This window comes from Ceratotherium simum, chromosome 4, assembly GCF_057802395.1.
Source record: "Ceratotherium simum simum isolate JZ-2026a chromosome 4, ASM5780239v1, whole genome shotgun sequence".
Classification (NCBI taxonomy): Eukaryota; Metazoa; Chordata; class Mammalia; order Perissodactyla; family Rhinocerotidae; genus Ceratotherium; species Ceratotherium simum.
In genome coordinates, this window is record NC_141903.1 from 40,842,460 (window position 1) to 40,861,350 (window position 18,891).

The window sequence follows — 18,891 nt, forward strand, 5'->3', positions numbered from 1 at the left end:
AATAATAAACTTAGTTCTATAGCCTCTTACTATACCATACCTTTATACATTTACCCAGAGTTTAAAAGTAAACATTTTTTGGTATGACATAACCTTGTAAATTAAAGGTTTACATCTGGTACTCAACCAAAGAAATAGGAATCTGTTCCAAGGCTGAAGAAGAAAACTGCAGGGTAATTGAGAGATGGAACGTTCCTAAGAATTTTCTCCAATGGGAATGTGGACTAGGTATGAGTTTTATACATGTGTTGAATTTAGGAGTTAGAGCTCATTGACTCCCTGCACAGTAAGATGTAACTCCCTTATAACTATCTATCAATACTTGAAATATTTCAGTTTTAAATAGGGAAAGGAAAATAGGTTAAGGATAAAAATATATTTGGAAGCAGTATCCAAACAGCATTTAATGAAATAAAAGGGGAAACTCTCATAGCTACTGTGTATTTAAGAGTCAGTCACCGGAGTAAATAAATGTCTATAGAAACTGTAATTTGTTTTAGAGCTAAATATATAAAAGCATCACACATTTAATAGGACCAAAAAGTACCTTTAAATGCAGTATCTTTTTTTTTTTGGCTATAATTCCAGTGAGTGAACTCTCATTTGTATCAAAAGATCATACACTTACCCCAAAATGTGCCAAGTAATAACTGTTTTTTTTGTAAGGAAGATCAGCCCTGAGCTAACATCCAATGCCAATCCTCCTCTTTTTTGCTGAGGAAGATTGGCCCTGGGCTAACATCTGTGCCCATCTTCCTCTACTTTATATGGGACGCCGCCACAGCATGGCTTGACAAGCAGTGCATCGGTGCGCGCCCAGGATCCGAACCAGCGAACCCCGGGCTGCCGAAGAGGAGCGCGCTCACTTAACCACTGCGCCACTGGGCCAGCCCCCAAGTAATAACTTTTAAAGGGAAATATCAGCACTTATCCTTCCAGTGTTAAACTTTGCTTAAATAAACAGAAACTGTAGAAACTGCCATCCTACAGTCTTCCAACAGAGAAGCTTATTAAGCTACTATGAGTATGACAACAAACTCCTGGGGTTACTGAAATAGCTGTTTTAACTACTAGAAAGACTACACAGGTGGTTCAACAGAATTTACTTGTATATTTTCCATTTTCTATACTATTTGAAGGCATAGGATAGCTTTATATTAGCTTTCTACAATACTGTGTTTTAAATTTATCCAGTAAACTAAGATGCAGTACAAGTTTTATACAACTTAGGAGATAAAAAAAAAAATCTCCACAAGAGAAAGCAACTCAGTAGGTCCTAGTATTAAAACATTTTTCCAGAATAAACAGATATGCAATTGCATTAAAAGGCAGTTTTCAAATATTTAAATCATACCACGACTCCTTGCAAATATCTGCTCTGCTCAAACCAATGCAACCAATTCTTACTCATTGTTAATAGTGGGGCATGGATTTTTGTAAATGTTTATGGTTTTACTTTCTTCATTATAACAAAAGTCTTTTAAAGTGCTATCAAACAGCAAAATAAGTTGCATCAACTCTGCTTAAGGTAGAGGTGCCAATTCCTCCTGACAAAGGTGCAAAGTGTGAAATTGTAAAAGGTACAGTTTAACAGTAAGTAGTGCATGAAGAAACAGTAACAAGTGGCCTGAATACAGAGTTGGACAGAATCAGACCAGTTACATCTATAATCGCTCAACTGAAACTGATATAGGTACATTCAAATTGAAGTTTGAGATTATAACTGCTGTTTAGAATCAAATTTGAAGAATTTCTTGATAAAATATAAATCTGTTCTTTTGATACTGGAAATGAAACAATCAACTAATGGAGAGCTAGAGACTTATTAACCCCTCCTACACAGATAAGGAAATAAGTGACAAAGTCTCTTGCACTGAAGTATGTATTTTAACAGCTTTACATGTAATATTCATATATAAAAAACTTTAAGTGCTTTTCTCCAATTTAAAAATCTAAAGAATTCAAAAATAAGGCATTCAATATTTGAAAAAAGTACAGATTTACAAAATGTGTATATTCTGTCATGAAAACTTCACACCAACATTATACACTTGGAAAAAAATACAAACAGGATATATTACAAATTTATGTAAGCAATAACTTAGTTCACACCATGCAATAAAAAGTACATTAATCAAGATACACAAGCTTTTGTAGGTTCTAAACTGAAGGACTTTTTTTTTTCTGCAGAATCCTTAAAACCTGTGGCACTTAAAATTTGTTAGCCTTTCTACTGAGAGGTAAATTATACACAACAATGATGAAAAAGATTAACAGACCAGTTGTCTATTATGAATCATTCCAGCTTTGTTCAACAATGGCTGAAACTCTTTTCTCATATTCTCGTTTGTTTTCCTGATAAAGCTGTGCTGCCTGGCTATTGGCTGGACTGTTTGGATTTGGTTCATCCAGCAGAGACTAGAAGGAAAGAGAGAAAAAAACAGATTTGCAGTTCTTTTTTTATATTAACATGGCTCAGATATGGAGCACAGAAGTTATACAAAACAGAAATTATTCAATGAAGAAATGGCAGAAATTAGTATGACTTACATATATTTAGATCTAAATATTTTCAGAAATGGCTTGATAAATACAGTAAGAAGTTTCCTGCTGCTAGAGAACTTAAGCTTCCAAAACAAATAGCTCTCAATTGCCTTAAGACCTCTCTTTTTCCAAAAAATTGGAAAAGAACAATATTCTTCAGCATACTCAGACATTAATGAGGAAATAAACAGTTTGATTTAGTTAATATACAATACCTATAAATAGCTTAGCAACTAACATTTTTCCAAAATTAAACTCTATTACTGTGGTTACTTTGCAAATGTCTGACAGTAAATTGGGTAGTGAATCTCGTTTCCTTTAATCAACAAAACATATACCTCTAGCAGCAAAGGAATGAAATAGGAAGACTGAAAACAGTGTTTAAAAGATGACCCAAATTAAAGCAGAAGTGTGATGAAAAAAGCTTTAAAAAGGTCACAAACCAAAATGTTACTCCTGTTCCTCTCAAATCCATCTAACTAACAGATCCCTCACTCCACCCCTCCCCAAAACTGTCATTCAAGGTCAACTCTGAAATATTCTGCCAGAGTGCTTCGGCAAATAGTTAACACTACTTACTTTTTTTCAAATTGAATGTCTTGGATGAGGCAACACACTTAGTGCTTCTCTGCACTTGGCAGTTTCTTGAGGTCCCTATGGTTTTTCTAAGCAATTATCTTTCTCTCTCCCCAAGATTTTTCATTCTTCTCTATAACCTCTGGCTATGCTTCGTGGGCATGACTAATACTTGACCTGTGATAACACTTAACTTACACATGATCGGAAAAATGATTGTGGATTTGATCCAAGGTGGTCACTAACGAAAAAGCAAACTAGTTGTCTGAAAATCATGGGTTTCTGTCTGAGCTGTGGCATTTGCTACCCAGGTGCTGGGAAGGTTAGCTTGGTCCTTTAGATTGTTCCTAAAGGAGCCGACTGTATCCCACAGAATCTTGAAAAATTATGATGCATCCTAACACACACTTACCTGAATTGATGTTAAAATAGAAGATACATCATATGTTGGACTCCATCGATTCTGAAGGATATCTAAACATATGCTACCATCAGCGTACACTGAAAAGACAACACTAAAATTGGTTACATATTAACTCTGTCATATCTAAGCTACAAGAAATCTTTACCACAAACAGAATGCTTGGCCCAGTCAGAAGTTTTGAACATTAGTCAATAACTAAACCCTTCTGTCTCACAGGAAAACCAGTCTTAAAACTAAGGTCTCTTATTTTGCACCTTTTCATCAGGAGGTGATGAGGTGATGATTTTTTCAACACACCCCATATATGCAAATCTATTTAAATTCCATATTTCTAAATATTCTTACATAAAACTCTTGAAAAGAAAAAAGCTTACTTTTGAACATAGCAATTCCACTCCAAGAAATTATTCTAAAAGAAATTATGGATATGCATAATAGATGGATGTTCACTATAATACTATTTATAAGAGTGAAAAATTAGAAACTACCTTGTGGCCCCTAAAGAGGGGACTGGCTAAATAATGGTACATTCATATAACCAATACCAATGTAGCCATGAGAAATGATATACATCTACCTTATGTTGATTAATGTAGAAAGACATCCACAATATCTTACCTTAATAAGTTTCCAATTATTTATATAGGATAATTCCATTTTTGTAAAGAATTATACATAAATATTTTCATTTGAAGTATATGCAGTCACAAAAACATCTGTAAGACTAAATGCCAAAATCTAAGTAGTGGATATCTGTAGATAGTAGAATTATAAAGGATCTTATTTTCTTTACCCTTTCTTATATTTTATACTTGTTTTTGCAATAGGTATGCATTCTTTTCATAATCAAAAATAAAAATCAAGTGATTAACATGTTTTAAAAGTCTTTAACATCTGGGAGGCTTTTTTTCTCTTTTGAACTGATTATGTGCGAATATAAACAATGAATATCATTTTTATCCACTTGTGAGACTATATCTGTACAATAAATTTCCAGAAATAGAACTGCTGTGTTGACAAAGGGTAAATGCACTTCCATGTTACAGATACTGCTCAATTGCAGAAAGCTTCATGGAGCAAGCCAGATCACTCTACATAAAAACAGAAGGCTTCTGGGGGGAGAAGAGGCCAACTACACTTAAATACTGTCATTCCTCAGGGGTCTATCCTTGGTCCTCTTCCTTCTTACCCTTCACACACCCTCTGGGCAATGTTATTCACTCCCATGGCCTCAGTTACTATCTGTATGCTAGGTACTTCAATTGTTAGCTTTGGACCAGATTTAACTCTCAGTTTTAAAGCAGCATAGTCAGTGCTCACTGTCTATCCTACAGGAACATCAAACTTAGCAAGCCCAAAGCAAAAATCATCACCTCTATAAAACCCATAAAAGTATAAAGTGATTTTAAAGCTCTGACCTAATAACTATTTTTGAGAAGTAATTCAAAAGTAAACTAGAAACTAAACATCCATCAACTGATGAATGGATAAACAAAATACAGTATATCCATACAATGGAATACCATTCAGCAATAAAAGGAAATGAGGTACAGATATGTATTACAACATGGATGAACCCTGAAAACTACACTAGTTGAAAGAAGTTAGTTACAAAGGACCAGATATATTATATGATTTCATTTATATGAAATGTCCAGAAAAGGCAAATCTATAGAGACAGAAAATAAATCAGTGGTTGCCCAAGGCTGAGGGGTTGGGACAAATGGGGAGTGATTGCTAATAGACATGGGATTTTTAGGGGAAGGTGATAAAAATGTTCTAAAATTGATTATGGTGATGGTTGCACAAGTCAGTGAATATACTAAAAACCACTGAATTGTACAATTTGAATGGCTGAATAGTATGCTATGTGAATTATATTTCAATAAAGATGTTTTTTAAAAAGTAAACCAGAAAGTTCCCTATAAATTTGTTAAGGTTGAAAATGCTACACCTATACACATGTACCCCCCTGCACATTCTATAGTCTTTCCCACCTTGATTTACAGAGCCCCCTTACTACAGTTTGGGTTGATTCAATACCAAGTCTAAGCCAGATAAAGCTACAGTGGAATAAATGGTAAGTGACTTGGGAATTTCCCCAAAACAGAAACAGAAAATAAAATTAAACCTGTCTTGGCTTAAAACAAAACAAAACAAAAGGCAGCCGGAAGGAAAAAGCAACTTTACAGTAATAAAGTACCAAAGGCTAAATCTATTATTGGGAAGTCATCTTGATTCCAGATACACACACACACCTCTCCTCTGAGTAGGGCGCTCTATCTGCTTGTAGCCCACTCATGTAGCCTGAAGTACTAGACTAGATGCATAGCCTAGAGGATCTCTGAAGAGCTTCCTCCTGAAAGTAAGTTAACTAGCAGGGAAGACCACATTTAAAGGAGCAAAGATTACAAAAAGGAGAGCGAGCTTCAATATTTTGGAAAAAAAGTTTTTCATATAGTAATTTATAATCCAGGAATACCAAGGTATTATAAGTAAACAGCAAGAAGTCAGGGAAAAGCAAATTGAATTACAAAAGAGTCACTTAGCAATCATTTGTCGAAAATAGTAATAAAATAAACTTCCAAAAGTGAAAATAGTAATGAGAGAAAAAATGGAAAAATGTATTAAAAAAGCCTTAAAAACATACAAACCTTTGAGCCAGATCCTACTTCTAAAAACTTATTCTAAAGAAATATTCATGGGTATGTGAGATTTATTTTCAAGAATGTTCAAAGTGCTGTTTAAAATTGTAAACAATTGAAAATCACTAACAATTGGACACTGATTAAATAAATAATGGGGGCCAGCCTGGTGGTGTAGTGGTTAAGTTTGCGCGCTCTGCTTCGGCGGCCTGGGATTTGTGGTTTCGGATCCTGGGCGCAGACCTACACACTGCTCATCAAGCCATGCTGTGGCAGTGTCCCACATACAAAATAGAGGAAGACTGGCACAGATGTTAGCTCAGGAACAACCTTCCTTAAGCAAAAAGAGGAAGATTGGCAACAGATGTTAGCTCAGGGCCAATCTTCCTCACCAATCAATCAATCAATCAACAATGGTAAACTCATATAACAGAACATTTTGCAGCCATTAAGAATGATGCAAAAGAGGGGGCAGCCTGGTGGTGTAGTGGTTGGGTTCGCGTGCTCCGCTTCAGTGGCCTGGGGTTCACGGGTTCAGATCCCAGGCGTGGACATACACACCGCTCATCAAGCCATGCTGTGGTGGTGTCTCACGTACAAAATAGAGGGAGATGGGCGCAGATGTTAGCTCAGGGCCAATCTTCCTCACAAAAAAAAAAATCATGCAAAAGAATATTTAAATATGGGAAAATGTTCATAGTACATAAAAAAATTATTTTACATACAACATGATCTCAATTTTCAATGAGCATTTATTTGTATTTTTTAAAAGCTAAATTTTAAGTGACAAATTCTTTTTGGTATCTTTCACATTTCTATAAATAAATAGATATTACTTTAAAATCAGAAGTTACTAAAACAACTTCACCTCAAATTTGGAACCTTGATAAGATCCCAGACTACAAAAACGTGGCTAATACTGACATGGAAGCAACATGTAGAAATGGGCCCTAATAGTGAGAAGTATGGAGCAAGACCTAAAAGGAAGGAAACAACTCTTTTTTCTCCCTATCATTTGCAAAGTCTAATAAATTGCTACTTACCATTTGGATGAAACATTTTGGATAAAAACCTAACAGTTGGTGGTTTATTTGGATATTCTTCAGAAAATTCTATTACTAGTTTAAAAGTACCTAGATAGAAAACAAACCAAAATAACTGTAAAGACAAGCATAACTTTTAAATCTCTTCATCAGTGAATTCCCAACCCCATACTGATTTCTGCATAATCGCACAAAAATTAATGTGAATTTTGGTTTAGCACATAAAACATACTAAATAGTCTTCTGTTTATGTTAGACTGATACACAGCATTGGCAAGCACTTGGGGAACAAACACTTTCATATGCTATTGGTGGGAATGTTGACTGTCATATTTTTGGAAGGCAGTTTGGTCCTAGCTACCAAAATTTAAAATGCACATTTGGGGAACTACAGATAGTTTATTATAGCTTAGAAAGGGGTGCCAAAGGATTTTGAGAGGGGATAACTACCACATGACAAAGGACTCAGATTAGTGCATGGGCACTGATGTGAAAGGTCTGTCCTGTCCCCATACCAATCCTTTCAATATGCCAAGAATCAGTAAGCATTAATGTAATTGCCTACTATTGGTTACAGACCAACACAGTACATTTTGGTCAGTCTAAATCAGTATTTTATGGTCAACTGAGACATAGGCATTTTTAAAAATTATGTATTTGTAACAAAGTCGATCTGTTTATAGTATACAAAGAAGTTAAGAACTCTCAACTCCAATTCCAAATCTACTTTGCGGAAATAACCACTATTAATGGTTTTGTGTTTGTCTTTCTAGACTTCTTTTGTGTTTATTCACTATCCAGAGTCCTTTCATTTTGAGGAAACCCACCTGAAGGTTGGAGAGGTCCTCTAATACAACCCCTTGGACATAGTCAAAAAGTTGAAACTTATTCCTAATGAAGTCAGTAAAAGTTTAAAACATTCCAGATGTCTCTACAAGGTTCTTTCCTTATTTCATCAAAGTACTTAAAAAAAAAAAAACCCTTTCTCAATCTAAATTCTAAGCTCCTGGCTTCAGTCTACCAAGATTAGAAGTATGTATTTAGTAAAATATTTTATATTTTATCTTCACTAGTCATATATTTGGTATACAATCTCTACCTCTACATTTTTTGTTGTTTGGAAATCTGGGATTAGGGAAGCCAATACAAGCAAAATCAATGGTGATATCTATTTCATATTTTGATATATTAATAGAGATACTAGGAAATGCACCATTAGTGAAGACAGACTTATACCTAATTATGTATTTTTTTAAAGTTTACATTTTAATTTTCTTTAATTACAAAAATATATACTGTAAAAATTTCAGCAAATGCAAATATGAAACAGCTATTTTTAAGTTTTTTTTTTTCATATTATGGGGTCTCAGGACCCTTTTACACTTACTCCCAACCATGGCTAAGTTTCCAGTTGTGAATGTGAAGCTGGGAAGAGATGCAAGCAATAGCAGACCATTTTATGGTATTTCCACGAAAAATGAAAAATAATTTCATTTTAAAATATTGGCTCTTTAACGACCAGCTTGCAAAAATTCCCAAAATTTTCAACAATCTGTTCTCACAAATTGGTACAAGCTGCCTTCAGCATACCACTGGCTATAACTACCGATATTTGTTGTATTAGAAATTACATAAAATTTTCTTAAAATATTTATTCATTAATAATTATAAACTCACTACCTATTAACCTAAGTAACATTAAACGAAAAATAACTATACCTCCCCCAAAGTTAGTGAGAAGTGTAGCGTTGTTTTACATTTTTACAAGTCTCTTTAAAGACTGGCTTAATAGCAGACAGTCGGATTTTCTTAGCTGCTTCTGCATTCAGTCTGCTGCAATATGCTGTTCTGATTGAGGTACATTAAGAAAATCAGGCGTCACACAAATATGTAAACGAAAAAGGATGGAGTTTTTTCATAGCCTTGTCAGATAATTGTAGATGTTCTTTTTTGATATTACACCAAAGAAATAGTAGGTTTTTAAAGGTTAGTTGCAATGTAGAATCTGAAACTATATAAACTTTTTACATCAGTTACATTAAAATCTGTTGCACATTGCATAAATTTATCCATCCATAATTTCTAATATACATTGGTCATTTGGAAAATACTGGTTTACTAAGTTACATAAATCTTCTAAGTGTTCTCATATTTCATTACATAGCATCAAAAAAAAATCACAATAGGTAATACCACCTACTAATCTCATCAGAGAAGACTCAAAGTATTGGAAGCCGTCATTTTATCACTAGCAACAAATATTGTCACTTTCCTTGACCTAATAGCTCACTTAGGTCACTTTTGAGAATACATCTGCCAAATACTCAAATCTAAATAACCAGTTTGTTTGTCAGTCATTCTTTCAAGTAAAAATGTTCCATGAAAAAAGCAGTAGTTCAAGTTGCAACTCAAACTACTGCAGAAGTGCTTTTCCCTCCAGACAACCATCCTACTTTCGTATGCAAGAGAAGTGCTTTATGCATATTTCCCACTTCATCACACAGAATTCTAAAAAGACGTACATTCAAGGGTCAGAATTTAATAATAATAATTATTTCTACTTTTCCATCAAGATATTTTTAAGGGAAACTGGCATCTTTTAAAATGCAAAGAATACAATGACTATTAGTACAGTTTGGTGCCACTGTCTAGATTTGTGCCCAGATGCTAACCTGCTTAGGTCCAGTTTTAGCCACTAATGCTTTTGTACCATGAGTGCAAATGTTAATACAGTGAAAAAGGCAAATGTCTTACTATTGGTATAAAGATAGTTTTGATCACATGGAACCCTTGAAAGGGTCTCAGGGATCTTAAAGGGTTTACGGACCACTCTTGAGAACCCTCTGGTATAAAGTAAAAAAGCTGAAGCCCTTAAGTACCCCTGCCTTCAATTCCTTACCCCCACCTAGAGGTAACCACTAATAGTGTGGTATATAACCCTTTAACACACCCATTAGTAAAAATGTGATACTAAAACATACATTATTCTGCAACTTTTTTGTCTCCTCAGACATATGTCCAGATCTACCTTATTATTTAATAGGTACATAATATTCCAAAGTCTAGATATATCATCACTTGCTTAACCATTTCCCTTATTGGGCATTCCGGTTATCTCCTTAAAAATAGTGCTGCAATCAATATCTTTGTACAAATATTCTTGCTGGGTTAATTCCGAAGCCATTTTGATCATTAAAAGAAACTTATTTAACAATTTTTTAAAAAATCCATGCTATGCTTAGGGAAAATCTCAGTATCTGGTTAAAATGAATTTGAGAAGCTCAATTATAAATATATATTGGAACTAGTTTTCCATTTTCCTGGCTTTTGGTGAAAATACTGAATTTAAGTTGCAAAAGATCATGCAGAATGCTAACTATGGCTGTTAGATGCTAGCTGTATGTGAAGCTACTGGCAGCTTAGTACGCTGAAGAACAATTTCAGCTCAACACCCCATCAATACAGATAAAGTTAAAACAGCATGACTACCCTCCTAGCGTTTACCTCAGGGACATCTTTAGCATGCTACAAGGCCTTCTAAATTTAAACTATTCTCAACATAGACTCTACCATCTAAGCTTACAGTTCTACAGCCAAATATCTAACAGAGGCAACTGGCAATGGAAGTGATCAAGCTGATGTGGGAAGAAAGTCCTTTGTAAACTATAAATTCTCAGTAGCATTATTTAGTTTTAATTTGACCTATTAACAATAGAAAACAGCTTTAAGTAGACACACTGGTGTTACAAGTTCCTACTTAAAAGTAGCCTCTTAATACTACAGAAAACATAACGAAAATGACTTACCATCTTCAAAGGGTGTCCCTTCTGGTCTGAAAACAAGAAGATTTCTGATTAAAAGAAGTTTTTCATTCTGATATTCAAGAAGAAAGGATAAACTCAGAGAAAGAGGGGCACATTCTAATGATTTGTGGAGTTTTTAAGATATTGTTAGTTTAGTATCATCTTAGCCCTGGATTTTATAGATGTTGGCAATAAAGGGAACTTTCATTTTCTAAGTTTTCCTTTTAGGGTGGTTTTACAAAAAAAAAAAAAAAAACCCATAAAGACTTGTCATAATTTTAGCACAAAAAGAATTCAGTTCATAAATACCAACCAGTAAATTTTTTTAAGTTATTTATTTATTTATTTTGTGAGGAAGATCAGCCCTGAGCTAACATCCATGCCAGTCCTCCTCTTTCTGCTGAGGAAGACTGGCCCTGGGCTAACATCCGTGCGGATCTTCCTCCACTTTATGTGGGACGCCGCCATAGCATAGCCTGACAAGCGGTGTGTCGGTGTGCGCCCGGGATCCGAACCTGGGCCGCCAGCAGCAGAGCGCGCGCACTTAACCGCTACGCCATGGGGCCGGCCCCCCAACCAGTAATTTTGTAAATATGTTTATTCTTAAGAGAAAAAGTCATATTTTCAATTTACATCAATAAGATGGAAATCAATACCCTTTAAGATAATTATAACACCAAACCAAAGTCTCCTGCTTTTCAACAGAGCAATAGCTCTTGTTCAAATTGGCTAGACATAACTGTCACCAAGAAAGCCAGTTTCTTTTGTTCAAATCGCTTCCTTGCCTCCATATTCCAATTTCATCTTTCCTAAGTAGCAGCTTGAAGTTTATTACCTGCAAGGCACATTCAGGATTTCAAAGAAGCACGATGATAGCCTGAATTTAATATAATCACTTTACTTTAGAGGGTGAACTATGCTCATTTTTCTACTAGTCTTTTTTTTTTTTTTTTGTGAGGAAGATCAGCCCTGAGCTAACATCCAATACCAATCCTCCTCTTTTTTTGCTGAGGAAAATCAGCCCTGAGCTAACATCCGTGCCCATCTTCCTCCACTTTATATGGGACGCCACCACAGCATGGCTTGCCAAGCGGTGCGTTCGTACGCGCCCGGGATCCGAACCTGCGAAGCCGGGGCTGCTGAAGCAGAGTGCGAGCACTTAACCGCTTGGGCCACTGGGCCGGGCCCTCTACTAGTCTTTACCATAGATTTTTATAACTGATTCACTGGCAACTCAGAATTCTGTTCATGAAAATATTCCTTCAAAGTTTCAGTGCAAAAACTAATTTTAAAAAGGTAAAAGAAAAAAGATCAAGTCCAGGAAAACCAAAGAAAAGACATAAGGAAATTTTGAAGTAAAAAGTATATATGCAGGCCTGGCCCTGGTGCTGAGCGGTTTAAGTTCTGGGTGCTCCGCTTCAGCGGCCCAGGTTCATGGGTTCCAACCTACTCCACTTACCAGCCATGCTGTGGAGGTGTCCCACATAGAAAAAGAAATAGAGGAAGATTGGCACAGATGTTAGCTCAGGGCTAATCTTCCTCATACAAAAAAGAGGAAGACTGGCAACGGATGTTAGCTGAGGGTGAATCTTCCTCAGCAAAAAAAAAAAAAAAAAGCATCTATGCAATATATTTAACATGTAAAATGTAGTTGCTTCTCAAAAGGCTTCATTCAGTTATTTCACATTGGGTTGTGAAACATTTTTCATTTAAATTCTTGCCATAGTGCAAGTTCTCAATACCTTTTTACAGTTCCAACAGAAGGCAAGCAAAAACATTTGCTTGGTACATTTTGTACAAAATAATTTATCTATTCTCCTTTAGTTTCAAATGGTATTTTTATCAAGTAAAACCCAATGTGATTATAAAATTATACATAGTAACAGTAAAATGCAAATAAATTTTATGTAACTGCCAAAACTCTCATCAAAATGTTTTTTTCTGATTTAGCCTTGTAGTTTCTGTAAGATCCCTGATTTCACCTCAGCCTCTTTTCCTAGTTCTTATACATTCACTGTTCTTAAAGAATCACCACACCTATCACCTGTTTTATCTTTCAACTCACCCAAATATAACTGCATTCCACTGCATGATGTTGTTTTCAGATGGTGCACCACTGACACCCACAGGTGGGTCCTCTTGCAATCTAGAAATCCAGAGTAGTAATTTTAAAAGTTGAACATGAAGGCCACTAAGAAGGCCAAACAGAACACCTATGGACTCTATACTATCTACTCTGAGACACACACTAAATCCATTTTCTTGTTCTTGTGCTGAGCTGGAACAAACCGTGACAAAAAAAAAAATCGACCAGGTATATACTTATTAAATACCTCTCCAAATTATCTAAAATTCCAAAGGGCTTAGGAATCATCCCTCTTCAAATATCACTGAGTTTAAGATATCTCTTCAAGAAGTGAGGTATACAGACTGCCCTCAACCAGAAAAAGGACCCTCGAGTGCAAAAAATATTTTTACAGCACAATCAACTGTGCTGCTATAAACACACAAAGACTGAGTCCTAACCACAGCTACTTGTACAACATGACCACCAAAACAAAAACCCCAAAACAAAAACAATTCAGTGTAAGTACTCAACGACTGAAAATACTTATATTCAGTTTCATTAGGAAACTGGTTTTAGGTAGGAAAGTTACTTTATCCCACCAGCCTCAATTAGCAATGGCTTTTAAAGTAATCAACGCTTTAGTTAAGCTGCCAACAGCCCCTATTTTAAAGGCTCTGCACTAACACTAAATCCACCTCTTACATGAGGAGACTCAATACAAAGCTACCTTCCGATATTTGTGACAGTGAAATTCTTGTAACCTGAAGACCCTTGGAAAATTACCAGAGGCGCCATGTGTTCAACTCAGAATTAAGGAGAGAATCTCTTAAGAAAGCAGGGTAACAATGGACACAAACTGGAAGTTTCATTACCTGAGTTTCATTCACAGGCGCTAATCTCAAGTCTACTGATTTCAAGCGTTAGAAGACGTTTGCACCAAAGAAGCATCCCCTTTTAAAGACTACCAACTCAGGAAAAAATAAATGCTACATTATACATATAGATATATATGTAGTGACTGTCATGTGGTATGCTACTTTGAAATCAGTCCACATAAAAATCGTTCTTTTTAGTCAACCTCAAGTAGATTAGGCCACGATGAACAGAAGCCTTAGAGGAATTACGCTGCCTGACGCCCACCAAAGGTAAATGGCTAAGAGAAGTTACAAACATATTCAATGATAAACGGGCCAAGGCCCAAAACAATGGCTTCCAAATGCCTCACCTGCGGCTTTTTAATGGCGAAGTCGAGAGATTACTTCCTGAGCGACTGATATTGTTTTTACATTAGATATTGTGTCTCAACTAGGGAAGGTCTCCCCAGAAAAACATTTAAAATGCGCAGAGGATCGCATTGCTAAGTTTTCTCATTTTATTCCGTACTTCCAGGTATTCAAAGGTAAACAAGTGAAAAAAAGTCACTTCCTCCTCACTAACCCCAACACCTCCTAACAAAACCCTGTTTTACAAAAGGAGGCCCAGGAGGTATCAGGTTAGCGCCAGTCTCAAGGAAGGCATTTTTCCAGACTTTGGAGGCTATAGATAGGGCTTTATACACCAGGCCACAGAGCTGAATTCCAGAAGGTACTGGCAGCCGGGGTTGCCAGCCCGAGGCCCAGGTCTCTAAGCCAGCACTCAAGGTCCTTTCAGGCGGGCGGGGAGAGTCGGGTTTCGGAGGATGGGTTAACCACCTCCAGACCACGCGCTGCAGACCCCACCCTCACTGCGAGGGGCGGGGGGGGGGGACTTCGCCCCAACCCTGCCCCTCAGAGGAGACAGCAGGGCCATCGAACAAAGCTGACTAGTGCAGCAAGCGGCGAAAAAGCTTCTGCAAAGGCTCGCTCTTACGGGACAGGGAGGGGGCACCGGGGAGGAGGGGGGATGAGGTACAAGCTCTAGGGTGAGACGTCGGGCAGCTGGTCCAAGTGGGCAGCCAGAGAATCCTAGGACAGCCCAAAGCCATCTTTTTACTTTTGGAGGCGGGGATAGGGTACCGAAATTTTTTACGTCGGAAGAGTGAGCAAGCAAGGATTGAGGGACTGCGGCCGGGAGCTAGGACTGGGCTTCCGTCGGTCCCGCTGGGCCCAAAAGCCGGCCCTTAGGGTCAAGAGAGAAAGGTGTCCCGGATCCCCGCCCTGCTGCCCCGCAGCTTTGGGGAGGAGCCGTCAGCCGGGCGAAGATGAGGGCCCTTACCGCTTGAAATCCCGCATGAGCCTCCTCCGGGCCGGGGTCGACATGCTCCCCACCTGCCCCGCGATCAGTCTGAAAAAAAAGAGTCCCGCGCAGCCCCCCCCACCCCCCGGCGCGGCGGCCGAATCACTGTGGGTCACCGCCGATGCCGAGGTTGCACAAACAACCCTACAATGACGTCTCCCTCCGCCGCCTCCAGATCCCTCCGCCCTTCGCCAGTACCACAGGGTGAGGGGTTGCGGAGGAGCGGGGGAACGTATGAAAGCTCGTTATAGGAGCCTTTCAGCAGGACTCTATATTCATTTTGACTGCCTGAACTAATCAACAAATTAGTGTTCTCCGTGCTCAGACTGGAGGTTGTGGATTAAGAGACACCCAAACCGAAACACCACCCTGTCTCTCCCCGCTTCACTAGTTTAGGCTCGACCGGGTGGGGAGAGAGGAACGCATCCGGGGCCAGAGATTTCAGGGAAGGGAGGTAGGATGACGTAAGATCACGTGACCTATGGCGACGTCAACAATCCACCCCTGAGGGGGAGGGGCGAAGTATCTAGAACCACGTGTCCCTATGACGCTACTAGAACGGATCACGTGAGAGTGCCGCTTTGGTCTGAGTCTCAGCCAGGTCTATGAAGCCGGTAGTTAATTTTACTGGGCTGAGGGCAGGGATATACTTTTATTAGTTTTCCCTCCAGTTTGTCCCATAAACAGGGACGGCAATCGAAGAGTCGTGGTGGAAGCAAAAGCTTGTTTTGCTTCTTAAGTCTTTAAAAGGGTCCCAAAATAATTTGGATTCAAAATCCTCTTTGGTTGGTTCAATGGCTTATCTGGTGTATGGGGAAGGCAGAATGAAGGGACCTCAGTTTTTGCAAAGTGCAGCATTGAATGCTGAGGCCCGCACAAAGTAAAATCTCCTGAAATGCTTAGGGCCACCAAATAGCCTGTATGTGCATTACAGTAGGGTTTCCAGGGTTGGAAATTCTAGGCAAAGATAAAAGAACAGTGTACAGATTGTCCAAGATTTGTTCACAGTCCCTATGGAATTATGGAATTTTGTTTTTCCTTTATGGGTCTGCTCTCATTTGAGGATGTGTGGAAAAGTTCATGGATTTGGCCACAATGGGGTACCTTGTATTTGTCAAGAAATGTTGGGATGAGATCTCAAGAGAGCATGTGGATGGGTGGTTGGTTGTCAGAGACACCTAAAAATAGGATTCAAATCTGTGGGAGAGATCAGGCAGATAAGGGTGGGGGTTATATATCTAGCCTGGATAACTCATTTCAGGTTTTCTATGCTAGTAAGTAAGGGGCAAATGGGCCTGAAATGCTCCCCACCAGGGGGCTCAGAGGTGTTGACCCCTGGGGATTCTGTTTCCTTCCCTCTATTGCCTCCAATTCCTGGCCTTAGGGCTTAGCTGGTCAGAAGGACTCTGAGCACTTTCATATTCTTTTGGGTAATTCTTCAGTCCAAGGTGGAAGAGGAGGATGGAATAAGGACCTTAGCATTGCCCCAAGTTGCCCATAGTTCTACAGAACTAGAAAGGGTTAACTTTCCTCACTTTCTTGGTACCTCCGTTTCTTCAAACCCTGAATTCTCTCTTGCTTTTAGTAGCTGCCTTAGAGATCAGGTTAGTCAGGCCTAACTCTTGATAGGTCCTGCTCTCATTTGCAAATATGATTCTCTACGTCAAAAGCTGAATATTCTTATTTTTTTGCCTTCCTGCCATAGCAATCCTAATCCTCCCCATAGCCAAGGGTGAAGAAACACCAGTAGTGTTACATGCAGTGAAATGCTGAGGAGAAACTTTTTTCTTTAAATCCCTATTATGTTATTTGACTAGCAATTTGTAATTGTTTTGGAAACCCACAGTTTACAGTTTTCCAAAACGAAGTAATACTTTCAACGAAATCAGTGAAGTTTTTTCATCAAAGTCCTAGAGCAGTGTATAAACAGAAATCACTGGCTGTCCTGCTTAGTAGATCTGCCAGAACCTAGCTATAGAAAGAATAGTTTTAAAGCTGTAATTTTATACCGTAGTGAGTCTGTAGCTCTAGATTGTGAGCTCACTGAGGGCAGGGACACTGATTCATGCTTTGTCTCTTGCAAACGTTTAGCCCACACAAAAAAATTTACTATGCTTTCAGCAAGTCTGGGCCCACTATAAGATTTACTATGACATTCTTACTCATAGATAGAAAATATTTTATAAGATGGTTGAATAACTTTTTAAAAGAAAAGGCAATTTGGGGGCCAGCTGGTGGCATAGTGGTTAAGTTCACAGTACTGCTTCAGCAGCCCTGGGTTTGCAGATTCAGATCCCTGGTGTGGACCTACACATCACTCATCAAGCCATGCTGTGGTAGCATCCCATATGCAAAGTAGAGGAAGACTGGCACAGATGTTAGCTCAGGGACAATCTGCCTCACCAGGAAAAAAAAAAAAGGCAATTTGGAATATTTTGGTGGTGATACAAACCATGCCCACCTCTCCTACCTCTCCCACTTCTTTCTCAGTATAAACCGTAGCAGCATAGAAACACTTAGGAAGCTTTTAACATATCAATTTCTTTACCCTACCTCATTTAAATTAGGACCTTTGAGGGTGGGGTCTCTTTAAAAGCTCTCCAGGTGTGATTTTAATGTGCATGGTGGGATGGGACCAAGTGGACTAGAATTTATTGGATAATAATGATGCTTTCTCTTATTTAGGGGAAGCATAGTGAGGTTTGGCCTTTTACATTTAACTCATAGAAAAAAGGAATGAAAGCCCTAACAAAGACGGCACTGTTGGGCACTTGCTCCATTGATATCCTTGTTTACTGGAGGCTGTCACGCCAGCAGAACCCCATCTCTAGTTCTTGAGTGGTTAGCTAACGGCCTCTTTTTTTTTTTTTTTTTGCCTTCTGTGCCCTTGTATGTCAATCTGTGTGGTAGAACCCTTTGAATTATTTACTTTCCCAAACAGGGAGTTTTAGAGTTTTGACATGTAGTAAGGGAGTTTTTAAAAACAAGAATTACCACAAGTTTGAAAAAATTTAAAAGCATAGAGAGGGTGTTCAAGAAATGTTATTAAGAATCTTCTCCTCCTTTTAAGGATTAATGTCGACTGTTGAGGTCAAACTCCGGTCTATGGAATATTAACAGAACTAGATAGCTTAGGAAACTATAATTAAACAAGACTTCCTTGGAAGTCTCTTTTTACAACTCTGCGTAATGACGCCAGCCATCCTTTAAGGACCCAGCACAAGCGGCAGGTGTTCTCTGGCGTGGAGGCATCTGCGACGCAGCTCCGACTAGCCTCTGCCCCGGTTCCCCTCCCCTAGAGGATTTGCAGTCACTCACGTTGTAGTCAAAAATACCGATCTTCCGTTATCTCCGCTCAAAACCAGCCTTGTGAGGAGGCCCCAATTTGATCGACAACAACCTCTAGTCCCTACTCCCGACCCCAACCCGGCTTCCACCTAGCACCCACCCGGCACTCGTTGCCGCCTCTCCCCGTTTGCCTTCCGGGTCCCCGGCCGCGGCGATATTCCGGTCTTGCGCAGTAGGCCACGAGCGCGAAGGGCGCGGCCCCGTTGCCATGGTAGCGGGCCGCCCG

The 18,891-nt window shown here is 38.5% G+C and overlaps 1 protein-coding gene across 1 annotated transcript; it reads right to left on the bottom strand.

Moving 5' to 3' along the window:
* Window positions 1-1,088: 1,088 nt before the first annotated feature.
* UBE2B (ubiquitin conjugating enzyme E2 B) lies at window positions 1,089-15,405 on the bottom strand. The gene is made up of 6 exons (XM_004420192.3): window positions 15,297-15,405; window positions 13,101-13,181; window positions 11,039-11,064; window positions 7,233-7,322; window positions 3,533-3,621; window positions 1,089-2,418 (listed from the first exon to the last, which is right to left on the bottom strand). Exons 1-6 carry the CDS (start codon window positions 15,338-15,340, stop codon window positions 2,290-2,292), a joined length of 459 nt encoding a protein of 152 aa, XP_004420249.1. The 5' UTR covers window positions 15,341-15,405; the 3' UTR covers window positions 1,089-2,289.
* Between the last annotated feature and the right edge of the window lie 3,486 nt (window positions 15,406-18,891).

Excerpts from the sequence above, each read along its gene's own strand:
- UBE2B (XM_004420192.3), bottom strand. The coding sequence starts at position 15,340 with ATGTCGACCCCGGCCCGGAGGAGGCTCATGCGGGATTTCAAGCG. Across the intron at positions 7,323-11,038 it reads AGGGACACCCTTTGAAGATG|GTACTTTTAAACTAGTAATA; the intron begins GTAAGTCATTTT and ends TTTTCTATCTAG. Across the intron at positions 2,419-3,532 it reads CTATTTTAACATCAATTCAG|TCTCTGCTGGATGAACCAAA; the intron begins GTAAGTGTGTGT and ends CTTTCCTTCTAG.